This window comes from Orcinus orca, chromosome 19 (genome assembly GCF_937001465.1).
Source record: "Orcinus orca chromosome 19, mOrcOrc1.1, whole genome shotgun sequence".
Classification (NCBI taxonomy): domain Eukaryota; kingdom Metazoa; phylum Chordata; class Mammalia; order Artiodactyla; family Delphinidae; genus Orcinus; species Orcinus orca.
In genome coordinates this window covers 15961304-15983345 of record NC_064577.1, presented here as the reverse complement: position 1 = coordinate 15983345, position 22042 = coordinate 15961304, and the positions used below count along the sequence as shown (strand labels likewise).

General features: G+C 45.0%; 1 protein-coding gene across 1 annotated transcript in view; it reads right to left on the bottom strand.

Moving 5' to 3' along the window:
* Positions 1-4972: 4972 nt before the first annotated feature.
* The window catches only part of MYOCD (myocardin), a 97061-nt gene continuing 79991 nt past the window's right edge, over positions 4973-22042 (bottom strand). Inside the window, exons 10-14 of the mRNA XM_004266827.3 lie at positions 17497-18435; positions 15265-15408; positions 13839-13967; positions 10869-10926; positions 4973-8536 (exon numbers count right to left, since the gene is read on the bottom strand). Coding sequence (XP_004266875.1) covers positions 7962-8536; positions 10869-10926; positions 13839-13967; positions 15265-15408; positions 17497-18435 — 1845 coding nt within the window. The 3' untranslated portion in view covers positions 4973-7961. The remainder of the gene's footprint in view (positions 8537-10868; positions 10927-13838; positions 13968-15264; positions 15409-17496; positions 18436-22042) is intronic.

Below are 22042 nucleotides of genomic sequence, written 5' to 3'. Positions count from 1 at the left end.
CCCTACCACCTTCTCTCTTGTGTGTACTACCAAACTCTCATTCGCTTTTAGGTTACCTCAAATATCTCTCCTCTTGACAATCAATCCGTTGAATTTCTGACTCTCTGCTTTGGTCCTGTGTGTCTCCTTCCTCACATGGGCATGCTTCTTGAAAGGCAATGTCTGGATTTACTGTCTCCATTTCCTCACCGCCTTTCAATTCCTCGGTCTACATCCTCCCGGCTTCACCACTGCACCCAAGATGCTCTCACCACCTCCTTATTATTAAATCAAACAGCACTCTCCATTCCTTACCTTACTGAAACAGTAGCACTGGACACGATTGAAGACTCCCTCTTTCTTGACATTTTCTCCCGCCTCCGTGCCTGGGATACCACCTTCTTCCGGTCTTCTTCCTGGTTTTCTAGCCACGCCCTTTCCTCGCCTTCACCAATATCTTACGTGGTGGTGGTCCTCAGCATCCTGTTTTCTTCTCACTCCACACACTGTGTAGCTCATAGTCATCCCCGTGATTTCAGTTAATTTCCGTATGCTGACTTCTCCCATCCCTAAATCTCTACACAAAGGACTCTGAGTTCCAGACCTCTCTCGTGAGTGCTTTTGACTTGAGTGTCCTACAGGCAGTAGTCGCTCAAAACTCAAATTCACAGTTTTTCCTATTAAGTCACTCATTCTGGCCTTTTGCCTCTGTGAATGGGATGAGCATACACTGGACAACCACCTACCCCTCCCAGATCCGAATCCTCTCCTTTGCTCACCACATCCAGTGATCAAGCCCCATACTTTCCATTCTATTTCAAATCTACCTTAATCTCTCTATTGCTACGACCGTTTTCTTAGCAAGTTACCATCAGCTTGTGGGCTGTTTTTTTACGGGTTCTTAGGTTACTACCATCACTCTAACCCCTAGCCTTACTCCATCATTCCTCATGTACTAAATTCAACATGTTGAATTTCCCTTGAAGTTCTCATGCCTGTAGAATAAGAAGGGCACCAATGATTTATCAAACGAATTCACAATTTACTCGGCTGCCCTTCCCTTATCCTTGTCACTCCAACCCATTTCCACACTATAGCCAGAGTTCTTTCTAAATAATTTGGAATTTGGGATTAACAGATACAGACTACTATATATAAAAATAGATAAACTACAAGGACCTACTGTATAGCACAGGGAACTATATTCAATATATTGTAATAATCTATAATGGAAAAAAAATGTGAAAAAGAATAGAGATATATATGTGTAACTGAATCACTTTGCTGTACACCTGAAACACTGTAAATCAAGTATATTTCAATAAAAAAATTATAGTAAAAATAATAAAAATTAAATAAAAATAATAAAACAATAAAAATTAAAACATAAAGTGTAAAGATTATTATAGCACTTCCTTGCTTAAAATGCTCCAATGATACCCTCATGTTTTAAAGATAAGTTCACACTTATGGCAAATTCTCATTTATCTCCAGGCCTTTACACAGGCTGTTGCCTCTGCTTGGAATGCTTTCTTCCTCTGCTTTGGCCTGGCTAACTCCATTGTTGTAACTATCTTTGCTTGGTGGTCCTCTGGAGAGCCCTTCTTGACCATCCTCCCCACCCAAGACTTCCTTAAATGCCCTTTCTCTACCACATACCACATGGGAGCAGTATGCACTTACCTGCATGTAAGCAACTTAGGCTACGTTGTCATTCCTTGTTTGTTTCCTCCACTAGGTGACAAACTTCTCATCAACAGGGGTTGTATAGAGTAATCTATAGTTTGTGCATCCTTTCCACCTTTTGGTAAAAGCGCCTCAACCTTGCTTTAGAAAAGCTCACCTTCTCCACTGTCAGTCCACGAGATTCAAATGGTCCCACAGCGCAGCTCAGGGCTAAACAGGAGATCCAGACCCTATGGATGAATTTGTATCTCATGCTCATGGCCACAGAGATTGGTTCATGGATGAGACCACTGAGAGACAGCTGTCAGATTTCTGCTGTGACTCTTAGGAATGAGAAACTCTTTTTGCTGGAGCTGCTAATCTGGCAGGATGAACACCTGGGGCTTCTGGCCACCTGTGACCTTCTTGCTTCTAAGCGGGGAGAACCCACAAGAAAGTAAGGCCAGAACAGGGAAGGAAGAGCCATGGCATGGGGCAAGATCAATGCTAGTCTGAACTAGAGCTGAGGACCCCCATTCCAGGGCTCTTTCACAAAATCTCAGCTCCTCCATTTGGTTTATATATGCACTGATGAGAAAATGATCGTCAGGAATAAATTTAGGGGAGAAAAGAAGATAAAAACTCAGTCTTCCCTGGGGAATCTCTACAGATTTTATAGATCATCTTGATGCCCAATTTGTTCTACGTTACCATTCGGTTTGCTCAGCTGCGAAACTGATGAGAACATTGGGTTGGCTAACTTACCTGTCCGTGTGTTTTAACAGCATGTATGTAACTGCAGACTCTGTTCCTTTTCACTGAAGTCCTCATTTTATTAGTATCATCAGTGGTAAGTGCGGGTGAGACGTACAGGGTTTGAAATCAGGGACATCGGAGATAAATAAAGTGCGATTACTGGTTCTGCCAATTTTGAGACGTGTAACCTTAAGCGATTAACTTAGCCTTTCCAAACTCTGTTTCTTCAACATAAACTGGGGATAATCACGGTACCGCTTCATGGGACCATTGTGAGAATTCAGTGAAATAACAGCACAATGCCTGGTACATCACATAGTTAAGAAAAAAGCTTCCATCTCTTTCTAAAATAAACATTTTATTTAAAAATATACATATATTTTTTTTAAAAAGAACACATGCCAACTTTGGTATTTAGCCATTGCTTCTTTTCTCTTCCTGGTCACCCACATTTCTTTCTAGTTACGTATCGTTGAGCAAAGGAGGCCGACGTGAAAACTCCACCATGCAGGGTCCCTGCAGAGAACGTATGCTGGCTCTTCTGACTTCTTCACAATGTGTCTCTTGGTGTTTCGCCAAGGGAAGGTTTCAAGTACCCAGCCACACACTGCCCTCCTTCCCCACGGCGGGCGCACTGGATAGAACTCTGGGCAGCAGTGTGGATTCCCTTCCTTTGGAAAACATTAGAACAGCCTCCAGGATCCTCATCGCTATCCTCCCTTTTCCCATAAACCCCCGGGAGCTGTTAAAACATGTACAGGAAACTCACATGACCAGTGTCCATGAGGCTGGAGGTGATTCAAATAAGCACAAGAGACAATCAGGCGTTGGCCTTAATCCGCAGAATTCTAGAAGCCTAGAATCCACCGACTCCTACAATCAGGAGGGAACTTATTCATATGTTATCAAACTCAATGAATCCTATTACAATTTCCCTGCAAGATGATAGAGACATTTTTCTCAGACCTCATGCTGTCTTAAAATCATCTCCTAATGTGCAGTCCCAGCCTAGACAGGGTTGCTCTGAAAATGTGGATTCCAGAATCGAACCCAGCTTCTCACCACACTGAGCGGCTCTCAGACTTGCAGGACCGTCTTGTTCTAGGACCTGGACTCTGTGTGTCTAGTAATATCATCTAATAAAGCATTAGCGGTTTCAGCATCTGAACCGCCCTGTTGGTTTCTACTGGATTTATAGGAAAATGAACACTCCAGACTCTTTTAATCCGAGTTCTCTCATAGCTGATAGCAAACTGTGTGCATCTGTGGACTTCCCCTGTGAGGACCACAGCCAAGCCCTGAAGGGGGACCACACTGCCCTCGCAACCCTGCAGCTTTTCTCCTAAAAGATGGAGACTCCCCGTGGACACCCCCCACCCTTAAGTGTCCCTTTGGTCCGGAGAGCTTGTTCTGAAGATCAAGATTAGGGGGTGAGGCCAAAAAAAAGTTTCCTTTACCCTTCCCTGATTTTCAAGAGGCTTCTGTATCTGGCAATGAAAACAAACCCTAAAGCTCTCATAGATGATTTAAGTGGTGCAAGTAAGGAAAGATGTCTAAGTGACACATTGAGGCTGTTTGAGAAGAAAAAAAAAAAATGTTAGCATGGGCACAGCTTTTACCTAAAAAGGGGCCCTCCCCTCCACCTTCCGGGAAAACGCAGATCCCTTTGTCACCATAGGTAAAGGGTTTCTGGTTGGAGGACTGAGAGATTCCCAGTGTTCCTGCAACTCCCCAATCACTCAAAATCTGAACCATCTGTGCAGAGTCTACGTGGTGGTGTCCATTTGGGGGTTTGCGTGCTTTGCACAGGTGAGACATCGAGTACTTAGCCACTGGATGAGTAAATTGGATGTGGGAGTTTTCGGCTAGGCCAGCATTGGTTTCTAGAAGAGCTGATGTTGTCTGAACATTTTTGGAGAAGGACTGTCTTGAATGCTTGGGGTAGGTTTTTGATTATTTTTTTTCAGATTGGAAATAAATGTTTCTGAATGGCAAAGGCCACCAGTTCACAGACCCTTGACTATTTAGGTGAAGACCCTCCTGCTTTCCTCATTTCATTGGAGAGAATCATTTCTCATCCAAAATTTTGCAATTTGCTTTTCATAATGCAGAGTCTTAGTTGAACTGAGAGGTTAGGACCTTCCCTTCCTTTCCGTTCCTTTCCTTTCCTTCCTTCTTTCTCCCTTCCTCCCTCCCTTCCTTCTTTCCTTCCTTCCTTCCTTCAACTTCCTTCCTTCTTTCTTCCCCCCCCCCCCCCCCGCTTTATAGTAGAGTGTGTGTCATCTCAATAATGCTGTTAGAAGCAGAGCTTCTAATGAGCACTGGCTTAATGAAATCATTTGCACAAAGCAATTTCCTGACTCCACTGGATAAGCGTGAACCTACTGCACGAGCGTTGGGAAAAGCTGCAAATGTCTGCAGGTCTGCTTTACCACGGGGGGGTCCCAGGGGTCTTAAGAGAACTACATGTGGCTAGTTTCAAGCTAACCTTGACCATGGCCATCTTCCTAAGTCTCTGTACATCTTTTAGTCATGCTCAATTTGTCACCAGAAAAGGAGACACAACTAAGAGTTTAAAAGAACTTAAAAAAAAAAAATCCTCAACCTCCTCCCAATTATCCTCAGTTTTGTCTTGCAAATATCATATCTGATATACGAAGAGACAGTGAATATGGCGGGTGAAGACTGTGGGAGGAGGTTAAAAACAACGATCCAGGAGTCTGCTCTGGGTCGTGTGTTGGTCTGTAGTAGCGAATGTCTTCACTGTGAGGCGTATATGTCAGTGCCTGATAATATCCTAAAAACATCCCAATGAAAATGCACAGTCTTACAAAGATAGGGGCCTCCTAACCAAGTCTAGCACTTCAGACAGAAATACCCAAAGGAAAAAATAATTGACACTCAGACCAGAGTCTCAGAGATTGCTGTGCGATTGTTTTCCAAAGGAAGGGGGACAAAAATAACATTAAAAAAAATCACACAACGTGGCATAGGAGAAATGGACGGACCAGTGAGCTTTATCAAGATCTGAATACAACTTTGACGTCTGAGGAACACACAAACGTGAGGAATGTGTCACGAAGGTTTTCTTCTCCATAGCTTCATTGTCAAAGAAGAGACTGGCAATCTTCCCCTCTGGATGTTTGGTTCTGATAAAAGCAAAGTGTACCGTGTGGCTCTTTTAAAGCACAACGCAGATGGAGGAATGTAAAACAACTGTCATCTTCCACTGGTGCTCTCCCGTGAGAGATGGCAGTACCCTTTCCAGCGACCAACGGTGATGCTCTTCCGTCTTTTCACATCACAGTCAAGACGCGCTTGTTCATGGTAAGCAGGTGGCTGTGAGTCATTGGGTTGGAGCCATGAGTCATAAACAGAGAGGCAACGTGTAATCTGGGTGATTAATCAGGAACTCGCAGTGAGAAACGGCAAGATCATTTCACAGCAGATGGAGGCTTAAAGGCTTTTGGTATAGAACTCTAACACTGCCTTGAAGATACACACACATACACATATGTGTATGTATATGTACATATGTATGTGTATATATGGATACATATATACACACATACCTATAGACACACATATACATATGTATATATCTATACACACATGTATGTGTGTGTGTGTGTGTGTGTGTGTATATCCCTCTCCTTCCCTCCTCACCCCCCAATTAGATCTGGCAGCTCTCAGAGTAGCAGTCAGCAAAAACACTCTGTGTTCACACACGTTTACAAGTTAACAATGGAATGACTTCTAAATCTTTGGTTTTTTTTTTCAAAAAGAGAACTTCTAAAATCACAACATGTTTGGTTATTTTCTCCATAAGTGCACAGTGAACAATATTTTTTTTTTTTTTTTTTTTTACAAACGAAGAAAACAGTGCCTTAGTGATTTCAATAAAAAATAAAAACAGCGATAGCTACTTTCTACAGCATGCAACACTACGAAACGGTGAGCTGGAACCACAGTGAGCCTTAGGGAGACGATCCTGCAAGTTAAGTTTTTCAGTTCCCAGCGAAAGCACAAGAGGTAATGAGGAATGCACACGAGACCGTCGTCTTTTCTCCTTCCATCCTTTTCAACGTGCAATTGTGTTTTCTTTCAGAAACCCAGACCTGAAATACTCTCTCCTTGTAACTATGATTCGTATTAATCTTTACTATATAATGATTTCCGATTTCCCCAGAGCAACCCAGATCAGGGATTGCTATTAATCAAATGAGGGTAGAGACAGCTTTGCGACTAATGGGCCGAGTCATTGGTTTCTTCCTGAGGGCATTCTTTTGACTTCCTTTTGTAGCAGATTACGCATCCGGAGAATGAGTTCTCCAGGAGAACCTCGATTTTTTAGCTTTTTAACATATGGCTTTATTAGGGGTATGACAGCTGGTTAGAAGGCAGAAGTTCTCTTCTCCCGATGGTGGGGCAGAAAAGGAACGATCTCCAACAGAGGAGCAAGAAAGGACTGATATCTTGAAAGAAAAGCAGAGCGGGAGAAAGGTAAGCAGAGGTGGACCACCTCCCACCAATAAGAAAACAAGAAAAGCAGCCTGACTTCTGTCATCGTCCTGTTATAGTAACCCACGGTATTTATTTCCAGGACACGTGAAACGATGTTCTCTAGTCCTGTCTGAATGACCTCTGATGCGGCTTCCTGAGGCTAGGGAGGTCCTTCTGCTCTGCCTGCGTGGTCCTCTCTAGTCTTCGACACTAAAGGGGGTTGTGCTGGAGAACTGTCTGCGGCAGAAGGCTTTGCTTTTCTTTTTGCTTTAAGGTTCTCACCTGTTTCACAACGCTTATCACCACGGAGACAGTGGGAATGATTCCGCTACTGGTTGAGAAGGAGGGAAGTTCTAGGTGGGGTTCTTGAGGCCAAAGGTGGGTCGGTTGTGGGACAGAATTGGGGCCACCGCAACGGGGCAGCTTTGCGGCTGAGGGACGCTGAGTTCATTTCACTCCCCTGGGAATGGATTGGTCCTGTCCCTCTGTTCTGCCTTAAGAACCTGACACTGGGCCTGACTTCTATTTTGAAAGCCAGGTGACGGAGAGACAGGAAGCAGCTTCCGTCATGGGTACGTCCTCCGTCACCTCTGATGGACTGGCTTCCCTGTGCTCCCTAGAGAGCTTACATCTTCTTTCCACGGTATGTGTAATAGATTCATGAGAAAAGCTTACAAAGTGAGATTATGCCCCAACGATGCCTGAGAAAAAGTACGGGCTAGAAAAAAGACTGGTGTTTGAAAAGGCAGTGGAAGAATTTTTTTTTTTTTTTTTGGCATTCTTGGTCTGAAAAAGCATATTTTTGAGTGCACTGCTGAAATCATGAACTGTCACTGAAGGCTGGTAAATATTACATTATCTATCTATATAGAAAAGACTCCGATTTGCTCTTGTTCGTTGTCACAGAAGTCTCCATTGCTTCTTTTTAACTCTCTCCGGCTTCTCCTTCCCCTCCTCCACCCCCCTCCTCCTTCTTTTGGATAATGTAAGTATTTACGGTTGTGTGCTCTCCCCCACCGGGTTCCTACTGGTCTTCCGTAGCACGCTGCGTCAGGCATCTACCACTGCTGTAAGTGGAGGTCCATGGGGGAATTCAAATTGAGATCCGTGACATCCAGGAAATCGATGTTGAAGATGCTGGGGCCGCCGGTGGAGAGGGAGCTGAAGCTCGGGGTGGAGCTGGGTGGCGTGATGTCCAGCCACTCCATACTTTCCCAAGGAGATTCCGTGAAGCTTAAGGGCAGCCCACTGCTGTCCACGGAAGAGGGTGAATACTGAGTCTGCATGGGGGAGAGGGGGCCCGGCAGGATCTCGTGCGCGTTGAAGAGGTCTTCCGCAGCCTTCCCGGAGAATCCATCCATCATCCCATCGAAAGGGGGTTCCTCGCTCCCGATTTTCAGAAGGGCGACGTCGCCCACCTTCCCCAAGGGGCTCTGGGAATTTAATAAGACTTCAAGGTGCTCGTTGCTGTCGGCGCCGTAGTGATCGAAGGAGAGCTGGCCTCCTGCAGAGGCTGGTTCAAAGGAAGCCGGGGGCTTGGCGGGGAGGGCAGCAGTGGGGCTTCGAGAAGACCCAGGTATCTTTGGGACTTTTTGAAGACATGAATGGTCCTCTCTGGCGTCAGCTGGCATTTCTGTTGGTAAAACACAATGGGAATTGTTCAAGCACTTCCGCTCGAGCATGACACGTGCATGAATCTCTGGAATGAATGACTTACGTGTAGACACAGGAGATGGCCATGCTTCTCGGGTCACTGCTCATCACCCAGTCTGATCCCCAAACTGCTCTGTATATCCTCAGTTCTTCCCTTGGGTCTCTACCCAAACCCTCTCCTGCTGGAAATTCCACTCTGTGATTACTGATTGCTCAAAGCAGGTTCTTTTACCTGCTTCTTCACTGACACCTGGCTGTCCCCTGAGGACACTACATCCTCCGTTACACCCTCACTGGGGGTTCCTTTGCTGCAGAGCCAGAAGATGGGTCATCAGGTCCTTTCCCATTGCCACGTTCTGATTGTCACTCCCCCTCATTCTTATTAGCTCCTCAGTGATTTTTTTCTTTTCTTTTTTTTTTTTTTGCGGTACGCGGACCTCTCACTGTTGTGGCCTCTCCCGTTGCGGAGCGCAGGCTCCGGACGCGCAGGCTCAGCGGCCATGGCTCACGGGCCCAGCCGCTCCGCGGCACGTGGGATCTTCCGGGACCGGGGCACGAACCCGCATCCCCTGCATCGGCAGGCGCACTCCCAACCACTGCGTCACCAGGGAAGCCCTCCTCAGTGGATTCGAGGGTCATGCTGCTCTCCTTGGCCCCGCCCCCGCCCCCCAGTCTCCTGGCCCCTCCTCTTCATCCACTGAAAACTCTACTTCCGGTTCATTGCTTTCCTCCCCCTTCAACTCTTGCCATCCTCTGTGCCTTCAGCATCCCCAGAAGTGACCCGTTGTCCAGCTGGCCTCTCCGTTCCTCGACACTCCATCCCTCCAACCCAACTGATTCCGCCATTCCCATTCTGCCGGACACAGCCTGGACTTTGTTGTCCCCAAACACTGCATCCCCCTGAAAGCTCGATTTTGATCAATATTGCCAACTCTCTGTCCATCTCCTCCTATTCCTCTAGCTCCCCTCATAAGGACCCCACGACAACAACTTCTCAGCCAGCTGGGGTCACCCCAACCTACCAACTCTGCTGTTTTATCACCATCCATCAGCCCCTTCTGGTTTTTACTTCTTGTCCCGTCTATACTCCTGAGCCACCATTGTAATTACTCTCTCACAAATATCCTCGATCCCCTTGTCCTTTTCTCCCATCACCACACTCCCTTGGCAAAAGCCCGCATCTGGATGAATCTTATCATCTGCTTTCTCTGAGCCTGCCCTGGATCGGCTGGACGTTCAAGAGAAAAATTACACAATGAAGCTGCCCGGTTTCTCTTTAACTTCATGATGTCAAGCCTACGAGGGGCACTTAATACTGCCTAGGGATCCTACTGTGTTTCTCCAGAAAACTCAATTCACTTGTGATCAATTCATCACTGTTCTTCTTTCCTGGAACCTCCCGTGCTCCCCTCTTGCACCCCAACTCTTTGCAGACCTTGCCAACATACTTCATTAAAAATATAAGGGTGTCTGATAGGAACCCACTCATCTTTCCATTACAAAACTTACAACGATACATACCCCTGTGTCCATCTTTTCCTTTTTCCCTCTTGTTACAATGGAAGAATTGCCTGTTTACTTGCTTTTTCCCCATCTCCCCTACCAGACCGCAAACCCCCTAAAGGTGGAGGCTTTGCCTGGTACAGTATTGAACCCAGTATGATGCCTGGCCACTTTTCTCCCTGAAACTTTAAACGTCGTTACTTAAGGGCTCAGATCTGGAGTCTTTTCTTTCTATGCACACGTTCTCCTTACATGATCCTACTCATTTGTGTGGTTTCAAATTTTAGACACACACTATATAATTTTTAAAAAAGAAATAAATGAATGACTTAAAAGGAGGCAAAAAGAACACACTGACCATTTTTTACTTGAATGCCATGTGAACATGAATGGGCCATCAGTGGGAGATTACCAATTAAATTTCATTTTGAGTAGGTAGCACAAAACTTGCCTTATCTGCTTTCTTCTTCTTATAATTAAGAAGAGGGGGACGTTGGGATTAGAACAGTAGGGACAAGTGGTGTAGCAGGAGAAAACATTTAGGGAAACACGGACTGAGCTGAAAGATGAAAACTGTTAAAACGACTGATGAAAATCTTTCTGAGGACAACGGGACAGAGGCAGTGAGGAATCATCATCTATGCCTTCTATTCACATTATCTCTGCTTCAAATGTGGACGGGAGGCTGAGAGGAAGTGACACTCAACCCTGAGACGACTTTTTGGTCCAGCTTACAATGAGCATCTGACCTTGATCCTGAGGTTTGCTCCCCAGAGTACATGCAGGTGCAGGGCATCCTGATGTCTTACCTCCACTTTCAATGAGGACATCCAGGAGTTCGTCCATCTGCTGACTCTGGGTCATTTGCTATTGCAAAGTAACCAAAGGAGAACAGAGAAGTTAAAAAATGGCAACCGCTTCTGTAGGAAATCATTAGAAGCAGCACAACAGGCTTTTGAAGTAGGTCTGGCTAGGGTCTGTTTCTTTTTAATTGTGGTAAAATACACACAACATAAAATTTACCATCTCAACCATCTCAGAGTGTGCCGTTCAAGTGCATTAAGTTCATTCACATTGTTGTGCCACCGTCACCACGGTCCAGCTCCAGAACTTTTTTCATCTTGCAAAACTGAAACTCTGTCCCCATTAAACGCTAACTCTCCATTGCATCCTCCCCCAGCCCCTGGCACCCACCGTTCTATTTTCTGTCCCTCTGAATTTTTTTTTTTTTTTTCGTACGCGGGCCTCTCACTGCTGTGGCCTCTCCCATTGCAGAGCACAGGCTCCGGACGCGCAGGCTCAGCGGCCATGGCTCACGGGCCCAGCCGCTCTGCGGCACGTGGGATCTTCCCGGACCGGGGCACGAACCCGTGTCCCCTGCATCGGCAGGCGGACTCTCAACCACTGCGCCACCAGGGAAGCCCTGTCCCTCTGAATTTGACAACTCTGAGTACCTCGGATAAGTGGATTGATACAGCATTTTTCCCTTTACAGCTACATTATTTCACTTAGCATAATGTCTTCGAGGTGCATCCACGCTGTATGTATCGTATGTCAGAGTCTCCTTCCTTGTGGATGCTGAGTAATATTCATTGCATGTACAGAATATGTATTTGGTTTATCCATACATCCATCAATGGTTTATGCATTCATCCATTCAACCAACTTAGGTTGCTTCCACCTTTTGGCCTTTGTGAATAATGCGGCTATGAATATGGGTGTAAACTGACTAAAGGTTTTTGAACCATGTGTGATTAAAGCTCAGTATGAATTCTGGACAGGAAAACTACTGAATAAAACAATCTATTACGACAAAAGAAGGGGAAAAGGAAGCAGAATGCTCCCCAGCCCAGAGTTCTTCAGAGTGAATTCAGTTGTTTGAGAAGCTTCCATCCCAGGAGAGGGGCACCTTAACACATACATAGTGTGGCCATTTTTTTATCACTTTGAAGTGACTTGGGTAGGACACAAAACAAGCCTCAACAAATTTAAGAGGACAGAAGTTAGTTCAAGCATCGCTTCTGATCACAATGGCATGAAACTAGAAACCAACCACAGAAAAAGAAATGAGAAAAAAATGCTTACATGGAGACTAAACTACATGCTACTAAAAAAACCAGTGGGTCAGCGATGAAATCGAAGAGGACATTTAAAAATATCCAGAGAAAACTGACAGTGAAAACACAACCGTACAAAACCTATGGGATGCCGCAAAAGCAGTTCTTAGAGGGAAATTCATAGTGATACGTGCCTTCCTCAAAAAAACAAGAAAATTTTCAACTTACCACCTAAAAGAACTGGAAAAAGAACAAACAAAACCTAAAGTCAGCAGAAGGAAGGAAGAATTAAAGAACAATAGGAAAAAAATCAATAAAACCAAAGGCTGGTTCTTTGGAAGGGTAAACAAAATTGACAAACCTCTGGCCAGACTCACCAAGAAGAAAAGAGAACCCAAATAAACAAAATAAGAAATGAGGTGACTCAGCTCTGCCTTCCATTTGGCTGCTGAGGATGTGACCCAAGAACGTGGTTCACATTTCTCTGGTTCCTCATTGTGATAGCTTGTGGAATCTATCAACGTTTGTAGGGACTACACCTTCCCCTCTGGCTCATCTGAGTTGTGAAGCAGAGTCCGTTTATGGAAGTCCACTTTGCCTGGCCTTTTTTTTTTTCTTTTGAAACCAAGAAGGATGTGTTGATGTTTACAGATACCAGGGGACAGGAATGGGGAGAACAGAGGCATAATTGGATCTCACTCTTCTGAGAGCTGGGTCCCAATAAACACAGGCATCAATGATCAACATGGGTGAGAGCACTGCTTAGAGAACGAATCATTTGCATTAAATGCCTACAAGGTCTGGCAGGTCATGTAAATAAGCCAAACACAGAGCAAGAGAGAGAGAGGGGTAGAGGCTAGAACACATGTTCTGATCCAAGGAGGCGACGATACTTTGTTTCAGGCAATGGTTGTCTGGCAGAGATGTGCCTCCGGGTTGCCAGTTCTCTGATTTTTTTTCAGAAATGGGAAAGCCTACGTTTTGCATAAAATTTCCCGATATTTAAAACACTCTCTCATCTAAATGAAATCTAACTGCAGGCTGACTTTGCTCTGCAGGATACCAGGGGGCAGCCACCGATGGAGATGGTATTTTCTGGGTTGAGCACACACAGAGGGCCACGTGATACTTTATCCACATTCAGGCCATTTGAAATATAAGATCACGCATTGCTGGTTTTTTCTTTTTTTTTTTTACTTATTAGTTGAAAATTTTCCAAACATAAATGGAAGTGGAGGCTACAACAAACCTCCACGATTACCCAGCTTCTACAACCATTCATATTTTACTAGGATCACTGAATTTTGAAGCTAGGAAGAAACTTAGAAACGACTGGCCCAGCAATTCCTCTCATATATTTGAGTACCTATCCCATGTCTGGACAATGTGATAAATGCTGCATCATCTGAAATCCTTATGCAGTAGATATCGTCCCCATTTTATGTAAGAGAAGTTGAATACTTGCCCAACGGTAGTGGGAGAGGCAGCTGGCATGAAGCCCAGGCATCTGGGCGTCCAGCCAACCTCTTCTCTCTCTGCCTCAGGCAGCATCTGTACACACACAACACATCCCCACAGTGAGCATCTAGACATTTTGCTCATTCCAGCAGGGAGGTGACAGACACGCTCAACAACAGAATCTCCACGCGTGAGGCCGCATCATGTAAAAACACGTCCACTGAGTCAGCCTACTCTTCCGTAAAGACCAGATCATGTGCTTACCTGCTTTACTGCATCTTCATAGGATGGAGGCTGGCTTATCTCTGAAACTGCTGAAGTTGACTTAGAAAAAGTTGGGGATGGAAGTGAAAACTTTGGCCCTGACTTATCAGAAGAGTGTAAACCAGCCATCTGGGTGAGTAAAACGCAGAGAAAGACAATCAATCCATGCGTCGGAAACGGTACAGCTTCTGTTTTAGAAACTACAGGCTAAATTCTGCAAACATTGACTTAAGGCAAAACAAAAGCTGGGGCTTAAATTTATGTTACATATATACCACAGATACATATTAACAATGGTACACATCACTATGGACTCAAAGCTGGAGGCGTCTCAGGATGGGAACCTCGAAAATTCATTTCCCCCCTCTAAGGTACACCCTGTCTGTTGGGAGAAAGTGAGATGAGAAAAGAAAATAAAGCAAAGGGTCCATCCAATCAGACATGAAGAGCTCCACCAACCCAGGAATTTCCAGAGTGATTTATCTCCCACCCCGTTTCATTCCTAAGTGGATGTATATGCAGACAGTTGCAGGCAGGTGTTGCCAGGGTATCTCTTCATGAGCCAGCCTTGGGGATTGTGAGAGCATTCTGTGCAGTGCCTGGGACCTTTCAGGGTCTCTGTCCCCTCAGGATGCCCTGCCCTGGGGCCTGCAGCACTTTTGTGTCATGGCCGTCTCACGTTTGTCTCCTTTTTTTTTTTTTTTTTTTCTGGTACGTGGGCCTCTCACTGTTGTGGCCTCTCCCGTTGCGGAGCACAGGCTCCGGACGCGCAGGCTCAGTGGCCATGGCTCACGGGCCCAGCCGCTCCGCGGCATGTGGGATCTTCCCGGACCGGGGCACGAACCCGCATCCCCTGCATCGGCAGGTGGACTCTCAACCACTGTGCCACCAGGGAAGCCCATTTGTCTCCTTTTTACCATCTTCCCACTGCTCCTTGAATTCCCTGTGTCCCGCATCTTTTATATCCCCGATTGTCCCACCTGCTGACATGTATCCGCATCTTTTATATCCCCGATTGTCCCACCTGCTGACACGTAACATCTCTTCCCTTTTGCACCGTGATTCCAACTTTCTGCATCTCTCCAGTCCTTTCCGAGGACCCACTACTTCTTTCTCCACATTTTTTTCCCATGAGCCCTGACTCCAATCTTGAACTTCACTGAACCAGGTCTGTTTGCCATGATGTTTCGCAAACATACCAAGGCCGTGTTAGTTGGCATGATTTCTGGGATGAACCCTGGAAACAGTGCCTTGGAATACCCTCACTTTTATCTGTACATCCATTTCTGTCCTTTTCAAGTGGACTTGTTTCTATCCAAAATGTAATTTCTTTCTGCCTTTGAACCTCAACATTTGGAGAACAGGGGCCACAGAGAGAGAAGAGGCAAAGCCAACCCCCAGTTTAAACCTCTTCCCAGGTGCCTACCTTTTGCTGTACACCTGGGCTTTTGGGACAAGAGTTGCCCCCGGCACCATGACTGCTGTCTGCCTGGGCTCCAGAGAAAGAGGGGTGAAGGCTGGAAGGCTGGGGAGAGAAGCTTGAAGGATGGCCCTCACGTGCCCCTGAGTTCTGTAGAAAGGAAGAAGGACAAATTAAATGGCCACCAGCAGCATATCTGAGGGTAACCTTTGCTGAGACAACTAGTCCCTGCCCTGGTATCTCATCTTTCCAAACCTCCCTGAATTCCATCACCAAAGTCTCAGATCTGGCTTTGGACGTATCAGTTCACAAACTTTCCATGGTTTCCACACATCTACATCGTAGGGTCTCCACATCTAACCAGGATAAGTCTTCAAGACACTCCACAGTCGAGTACGATTTCCCTCTGCGAGCTTAAATTCTACTAACCCCTCCGGGCCCTGGACACACTCCCTCCCTGTGTTTCTTCACATGGAATGATCTTTTCCCGACCCTCCTTCTCCAACTCCACTTCTCAAGTTCAACCCCTTTGCAAAGCCTTCCAGACTTTTCTAGCACTTCATGATCAATACCCACTGCCATGCTCTGGGTGGCATTTAATGTCAAAAGTGCCCATCAGTGATGTTATCCTATATTGCTCTTTACCTTTTAATTTTTTTTTTATTATGGAATCATTCATGTCTTTACAAAGAGTGCTTTGTAAACCATCAATGACTGTACAAATGGTAGTTCTTCTTGAGAGTATCGATATCCTTCAATTGAGCCCCTTCTGGTCCACAGCTGTGTATTTCAAGAGCTATTTTTACCTTTGTTGCCTAGGCCATGAGGCGCTCAATACCTGTTGTCAATGAGGATGGTAATCCGTGTGAGTTTCAGCTCCTCCCAGAGTGCTGACTGAGGTCTGAGCACCATTCACGTGAATGTGTTGTTCTGGTGGGTTCATAAAAATGTATTCGCCTTACCTATGGCCACGCCTCATACGCCCAGGGTAGAGAATATTCAGTGGGAAAAGGGCATGCATTTTAGAATCTGATAAACCTAGGTTCCTGTGACGCTGGGCAACTGGCTTCACCTCCCTGGGCCTTATTTTCCTCAATAGCAAAGAGTGATAAATTGGAACTCGTAAGGTTGTTGTGACAATGAATGAGATGACTCATGTACATGCCTCTTATTACCCGGTACACGGCAGGCATCCAATTAATGTAAGTGTTTTTCCTATTCCCTTTCTAATAACATGGATTCCAGAATCTTTTGATAACGTAACTGTCTTTCTCAAAGAGACTTTCCTAATAATTCTTTGTTTTCATGGATAAAAGGAAAGTCCTGGATGGTCACCTTGGTCTAGTCTTTGAACGGGTCACTGTTCTAAGCCATCCCTACTCTCGCTCTGCACCAAACACACTGGTTTCTTTCTGGTCCTTGAACATTCCACACGTGTTCCTACCACAGGGCCCTTGCACTTGCTGCTCCTCCTTCACCTGCAATGCCTTTGCCTCAAGTATTTACAAGGTTTTCTCCTTTACCTCCTTCAAATGTCCCGGGCCCTTCCCTTTAAAGTTGTAAACTTCCAAACTCCTAATCTCCCTTCTCTGCCTTTTTTCTGTAAAATGTATCATCTTCTAATGTGTTAAACACTTACTTATACCTTTTGTTTACTATCTGTCTCCCCATGAGAATAGGGATTTTGTTTGGCCAGCTCAGCACTAATCCCCAGAGACTAGAACAGAGCCTGGCACACCGTAGGTAAAGATCTGCACCGTGCAGACCATGACATGGCCATGGTAACTCCCTCTCTGGCCCTCTTGATGAGTTGGTTTGGCCTATGGTAAGGCTTGATACCAAGGGGTCCTGGGAACAGCCCCACGAGCCAGATCCAGCCCCTGGCTTGTTTTTGTAAATGAAGTTTCACTGGAACACAGCCACGTGCATTCGTTTACCAGTTGTCTATGGCTGCTTTCGTGATCCAGGCATGGGGCTGAGGAGCTGTGACAGAGACTGTACATCCCACAAAGCCAAAACCATTCATGATCTAGCCCTTTCCAGAACAAGCCACGCTAGTCTCGGAAGCGAGTTCGTTCTACTGTAAACGCTTGTGCATCGTGGCGTCAGGCAGCTGCTACTGGGTTTGTGGCGAACCCTCCCCGTGAAAAGTTCCAACGTCAGCTCTGTAGCAGCTGCACGTCCACGTCCCGCTTCCAGGAAGACGGGTTCACCAGGCATGGGGCCAGGAGTTCTTACCTGTGCAGTACGCACCTGGCTGCCGACAGGTGAGGAGACCCTGTGCTCTTCTCCTTGGGCGCCCGAAGATGTGGGTAGGAAGTAATGGTTGTTTGGCGAGGGGGGCAAACTGATGTGCTGCGGGCTTTTCACAGCCCCGAGGGGCGAATGCTGCGGGGAGCACTGCGGGCTGAGGAATGTGGAAGAAAGTACGCTGGTTTGACCCGAGGGCTCCGCACAGTGAGCGTTCCCGAGGGGCAGGAGCTGAGCATCTTCACGAGCCGGCGGCTGGCCCTCGGAGCAGGCGCTCTGTCTTTTCACAGCTATTTGCGGGGACGCGAACGGACAGCTGGAGGTGGCGTCTTCCTGCTTGATGGGGGCAGCCGGGAAAGGCAGCAGCTTCTTCTCGGGACAGTTGCTCCTCTTGTGCTTCTGCAGCTGCAGCCTCAGCTCCTCCACCTGCCTCTGTTCTTGCTGGAGCTTCCAGGTGAGCTCGTTGATCACCTTCTGCTTCTCCACCAGCATCTTGTCCTTCTCGGAGTCCAGTCCGTCCAGCTCGGGAGGGATGGAACCCCCGTTTAGACTGCCCATGAGGCTTTCCTCGGGGCACGCGTGGACTGGGGACGGATGCAGGCCAAAGGATGGGGAGGCATCGTTGAAGGTGTCCGGCAGGGACCCCGCCACCGACAGGTCCGAAGAGGCGGGCGAGATTGGGGGGCTGGAGCTCGTGCTGCCGAAGTGGTAGAAGCCGTTGGACAAGGCGCCGGTGGACGGGGAGGACTGGTAATTGGGCAGCGCGTTGCTGGGTGTCACAGGAAAAGTGACAGTCGTTATGTCACCGAAGTTGGGCACAGGGTTCCCAGAACAGTCCTGGAAGGGCCGAAGCCGGTCCATGAGGGCCGTCTTGGTGCCGGACACCGGCAAACCTCGTATTCGAAGCTGCTGTCTTAACTCAGAGACCTAAAGAAACCAGGCCGTCGTTAGTGCTGCTTAATGACAATCTTTTAAAAATGTATTTATTGTTACAGAAACTTTAAGACATCACGAATGGGATTTTATACTGTCCCCTTCCTTGTTTCCGATTTCCTCGCCTACACCAGATGTTCGACGGTTTTGCACAATTTTACTGATTTGAAAATATTGGCATACACCATGCTTTCACGGGTCCAGATTATAGAAATGTCCAGCTCAAATGAACCACGGCGGTTATCTGGTCTACTGCTCTCCAACCCCCATCTGGGTCCTTGTCCCCACTTTACAGGTGAGAAAACTGATACCTGCCTGGGTTTGGACATCAACCCTCAACCCACAACATCAAAGCAGGCTGACGCCCCAGGACCTCTGCATCCTAGTTGAGTGCCCTGTCCACCACCTCTTTGCCACCACTGGCAAGAGCATTACAGCACAGCTGGGCCCCAGCCCGGGGTTCCTGATTCAGCAGGTCTGAGTTGGGGGCTGAGAATCTGGGTTTCTAGCAAGTTCCCAGAGGATGCAGATGCTACTGGTCTCAGGACCAGGTTCTCAGCCTTGCAGTTCTGCCTCACCATCGATGTCCTAATTTTACTGACTGGCTTGGTAACAGTCATATACTGAGAGAAGTGTGTGTGGAGATGAGAGCATCATTCAAATCCTGGCCCTGCCTCTTCCCAGCTCAGTGATCTTTCTGTAAAATGGGTCTGGCAGTACCTCCCTTATACATTTTTGTGAGGATTAAAATGGCCTAAAATTTGTAAAGGGCTTGGAGTAGTGCCTCACAAATTGTTAGTGCAGTGTGTTTGCTATTATTATTATGTTGATTCACATGGAATTATTTCAACGCTGCAATTTTATATAATATATATATATATAATATAAAATTGCAGCGTTGAAATAATTCCATGTGTTCATAAATCAGATATGTAAAAATATGATAGACATGATAGAACACTTTAGATCCATTAAAACTGATGCTATTTGTCGATATAGAATAATGAGTAATTATTTATGGTATATGATTAAGTGAGAAATGTTTGAATTGCTTGATTCTATTTCTATAAGAATTATATAAACATGTGTATGTGTGTATATGTGTGTGTATATATATATATATATATATATATACTTAAACCTATGCTTGCAAGATGAAAATGTCTAGATAAAAATATGCTAAAATGTTAACAATCGTTCTCCTTATCTGTATTTCCAAAATAGCCCACATCAGCATATTACTTTTGTAATTAAAATGGGAAATATATTAAATACCTAAATGTCAATAATTCCATAAAACAGCCAGAAATCTATAGGGAAATATTCTTCTGATACTTTGCAGGGAAAGATCTTTCAAGCCTCAAAGCAAAGAAAGTAATAATAAAAATATTGACCACAAAAATTGAAAACTATAAGTCAAAAATACTGGAAGAAAATTCAAATGCAAACAGTCATCTCATTAAAACAGTAATTGCAGGGCAAGTAATAAAGTGTTCGTAAGCTCAATGTATCAAAAGAAAAAGACTGACACCCAGTATAAAACTGGGTAATGGACATGATCCAATCCTTCACAAACAAAAGATAAAATTAAAAGAAAAATGGCCAATAACATATGTGTACCATCATTAGTGTTCCAAGAAATGCAAATAAAATAAGTATGTACCTAGCTTTGTATTCATCAAATCGACAAAGAAATGAATAATAACACTGTGTCAGTGAAGTAGCAGAAAAATAATTGAATAAAAATGTTAAGAAAAAAAAGCTTTTTAATACCTTGCTATTCCAAGTGTGGTCTTTGGACCAGCAGCATCAGACAGCATCTGGAGCTTACAGGAGACATGCAGAATCTCAGGCCCCTCCCCACACCTATCAAATCAGAATCTGCATTTCACCACGAGCCCCAGGTGGTTCACTGGGCACATTCAGGCTTGAGAAGTGCTGCCCTAACACACTACCTCTGGGAATAGATTGGCACAAATGTTCAGGACAGGAATGGGGCCATATGGATCAAGAGTTCTTAAAAATAGTTATATATTTTAGAAGTTCCACTCCCATGTATTTAGCCTGGGGAGATAATTAGAGAAATTAATAAATGTGTGTACAAATTTTATATATATATATATATATTTTTTGCGATACGCGGGCCTCTCACTGTTGTGGCCTCTCCCGTTGCGGAGCACAGGCTCCAGACGCGCAGCCCCAGCGGCCATGGCTCACGGGACCAGCCGCTCCGCGGCATGTGGGATCTTTCTGGACCAGGGCACGAACCCGTGTCCCCAGCATCGGCAGGCGGACTCTCAACCACTGCGCCACCAGGGAAGCCCACAAATTATATTTTTAATAGCAAAAATTTGGAAGCAAGTTAAAAGTCCAATAGAGGGATGTCAACGAGGTGGAGAAATGATATGCCAGTATTAAAAAGAAAAATCTTATTGAATATTAAACGTTATGAAAAAGTCCATGATAAATAAAATAAAAGAGCATGCCCGAAGTATACGCTCACATAATTATTTTAAAATAATTATTTTAAAACCAAACACGTTCATGCATATTTTAAGTCTAGAAGGATACAGAATCTGTGAGTTAATTGTCTTTTAAAATACTTGGGACTTCCCTGCTGGTCCAGTGGTTAAAACTGCGCCTTCCACTGCAGGGGGCGCAGGTTCGATCCCTGGCCAGGGAACTAAGATTCCACATGATGTGCAACCAAAAAAAAAATACTCTTCACTTTTTTATACGCTATCATATTTCAATAGTGAATATATATTACATTAAGAGTTATTTTAAAAGTTATCTCAAAAAGGATTTGAATAACTTACCATACCACAAGCAATAAAATACGCTCTCGGCCCCCCAGCCTGGCTAGCATTGTTTTACCATTTTCTTTTAGATTTGCTGGTTTGAAAAAGTGCAAGATGGCAGCTCATTACTGTTTTAATTTAGAGTTACTTAAAATTAATGAGCTCTACGTTTATTTTTAGAATCTGCTCTGGCACTGAATAATTTAAACAACATTATTAAATAATGCGGCTCATATTCTAAAATAAAATGAATACTTGTTCAGTCCAGTTTGCTATAAATTTCAGAATATTATGCTGTGTAGGCTTGCCTGGGACAAAGATTTGTATAAACCTCTTTCTTACATTCCCTGGTGTTTTATTTTTTTAATTAATTAATTTTTTGGCTGTGTCATGCAGCATGTGGGATTCTAATTCCCCGACCAGGGATCGAACCCGCACTCCCTGCATTTGAAGCACAGAGTCTTAACCACTGGACCACCAGGGAAGTCCCTCCCTGGGGTTTTAATCGTTGATAAAACTTTAAACCATTTATTACGAAAAATTTCAAACATACACAAAAGTAAATAGAAAAGTGTAGCGAACCCACAAACCCATTAACCAGCTCTGACGATTATCAGCCCGCATTTGTTTCATTTATACGCCAATCTTGTTTGATTTACACCCCAAACTACTTCTTCCCCTACATTTCCTGAATTATGTGGAAGCAAGTTATACATTTTAATCTGTAAATATTTTGGTATCTTTGTCTAAAAAGTAAGTACTTAAAAAATATAGATATAAGATCATTGTCACACCTAAAA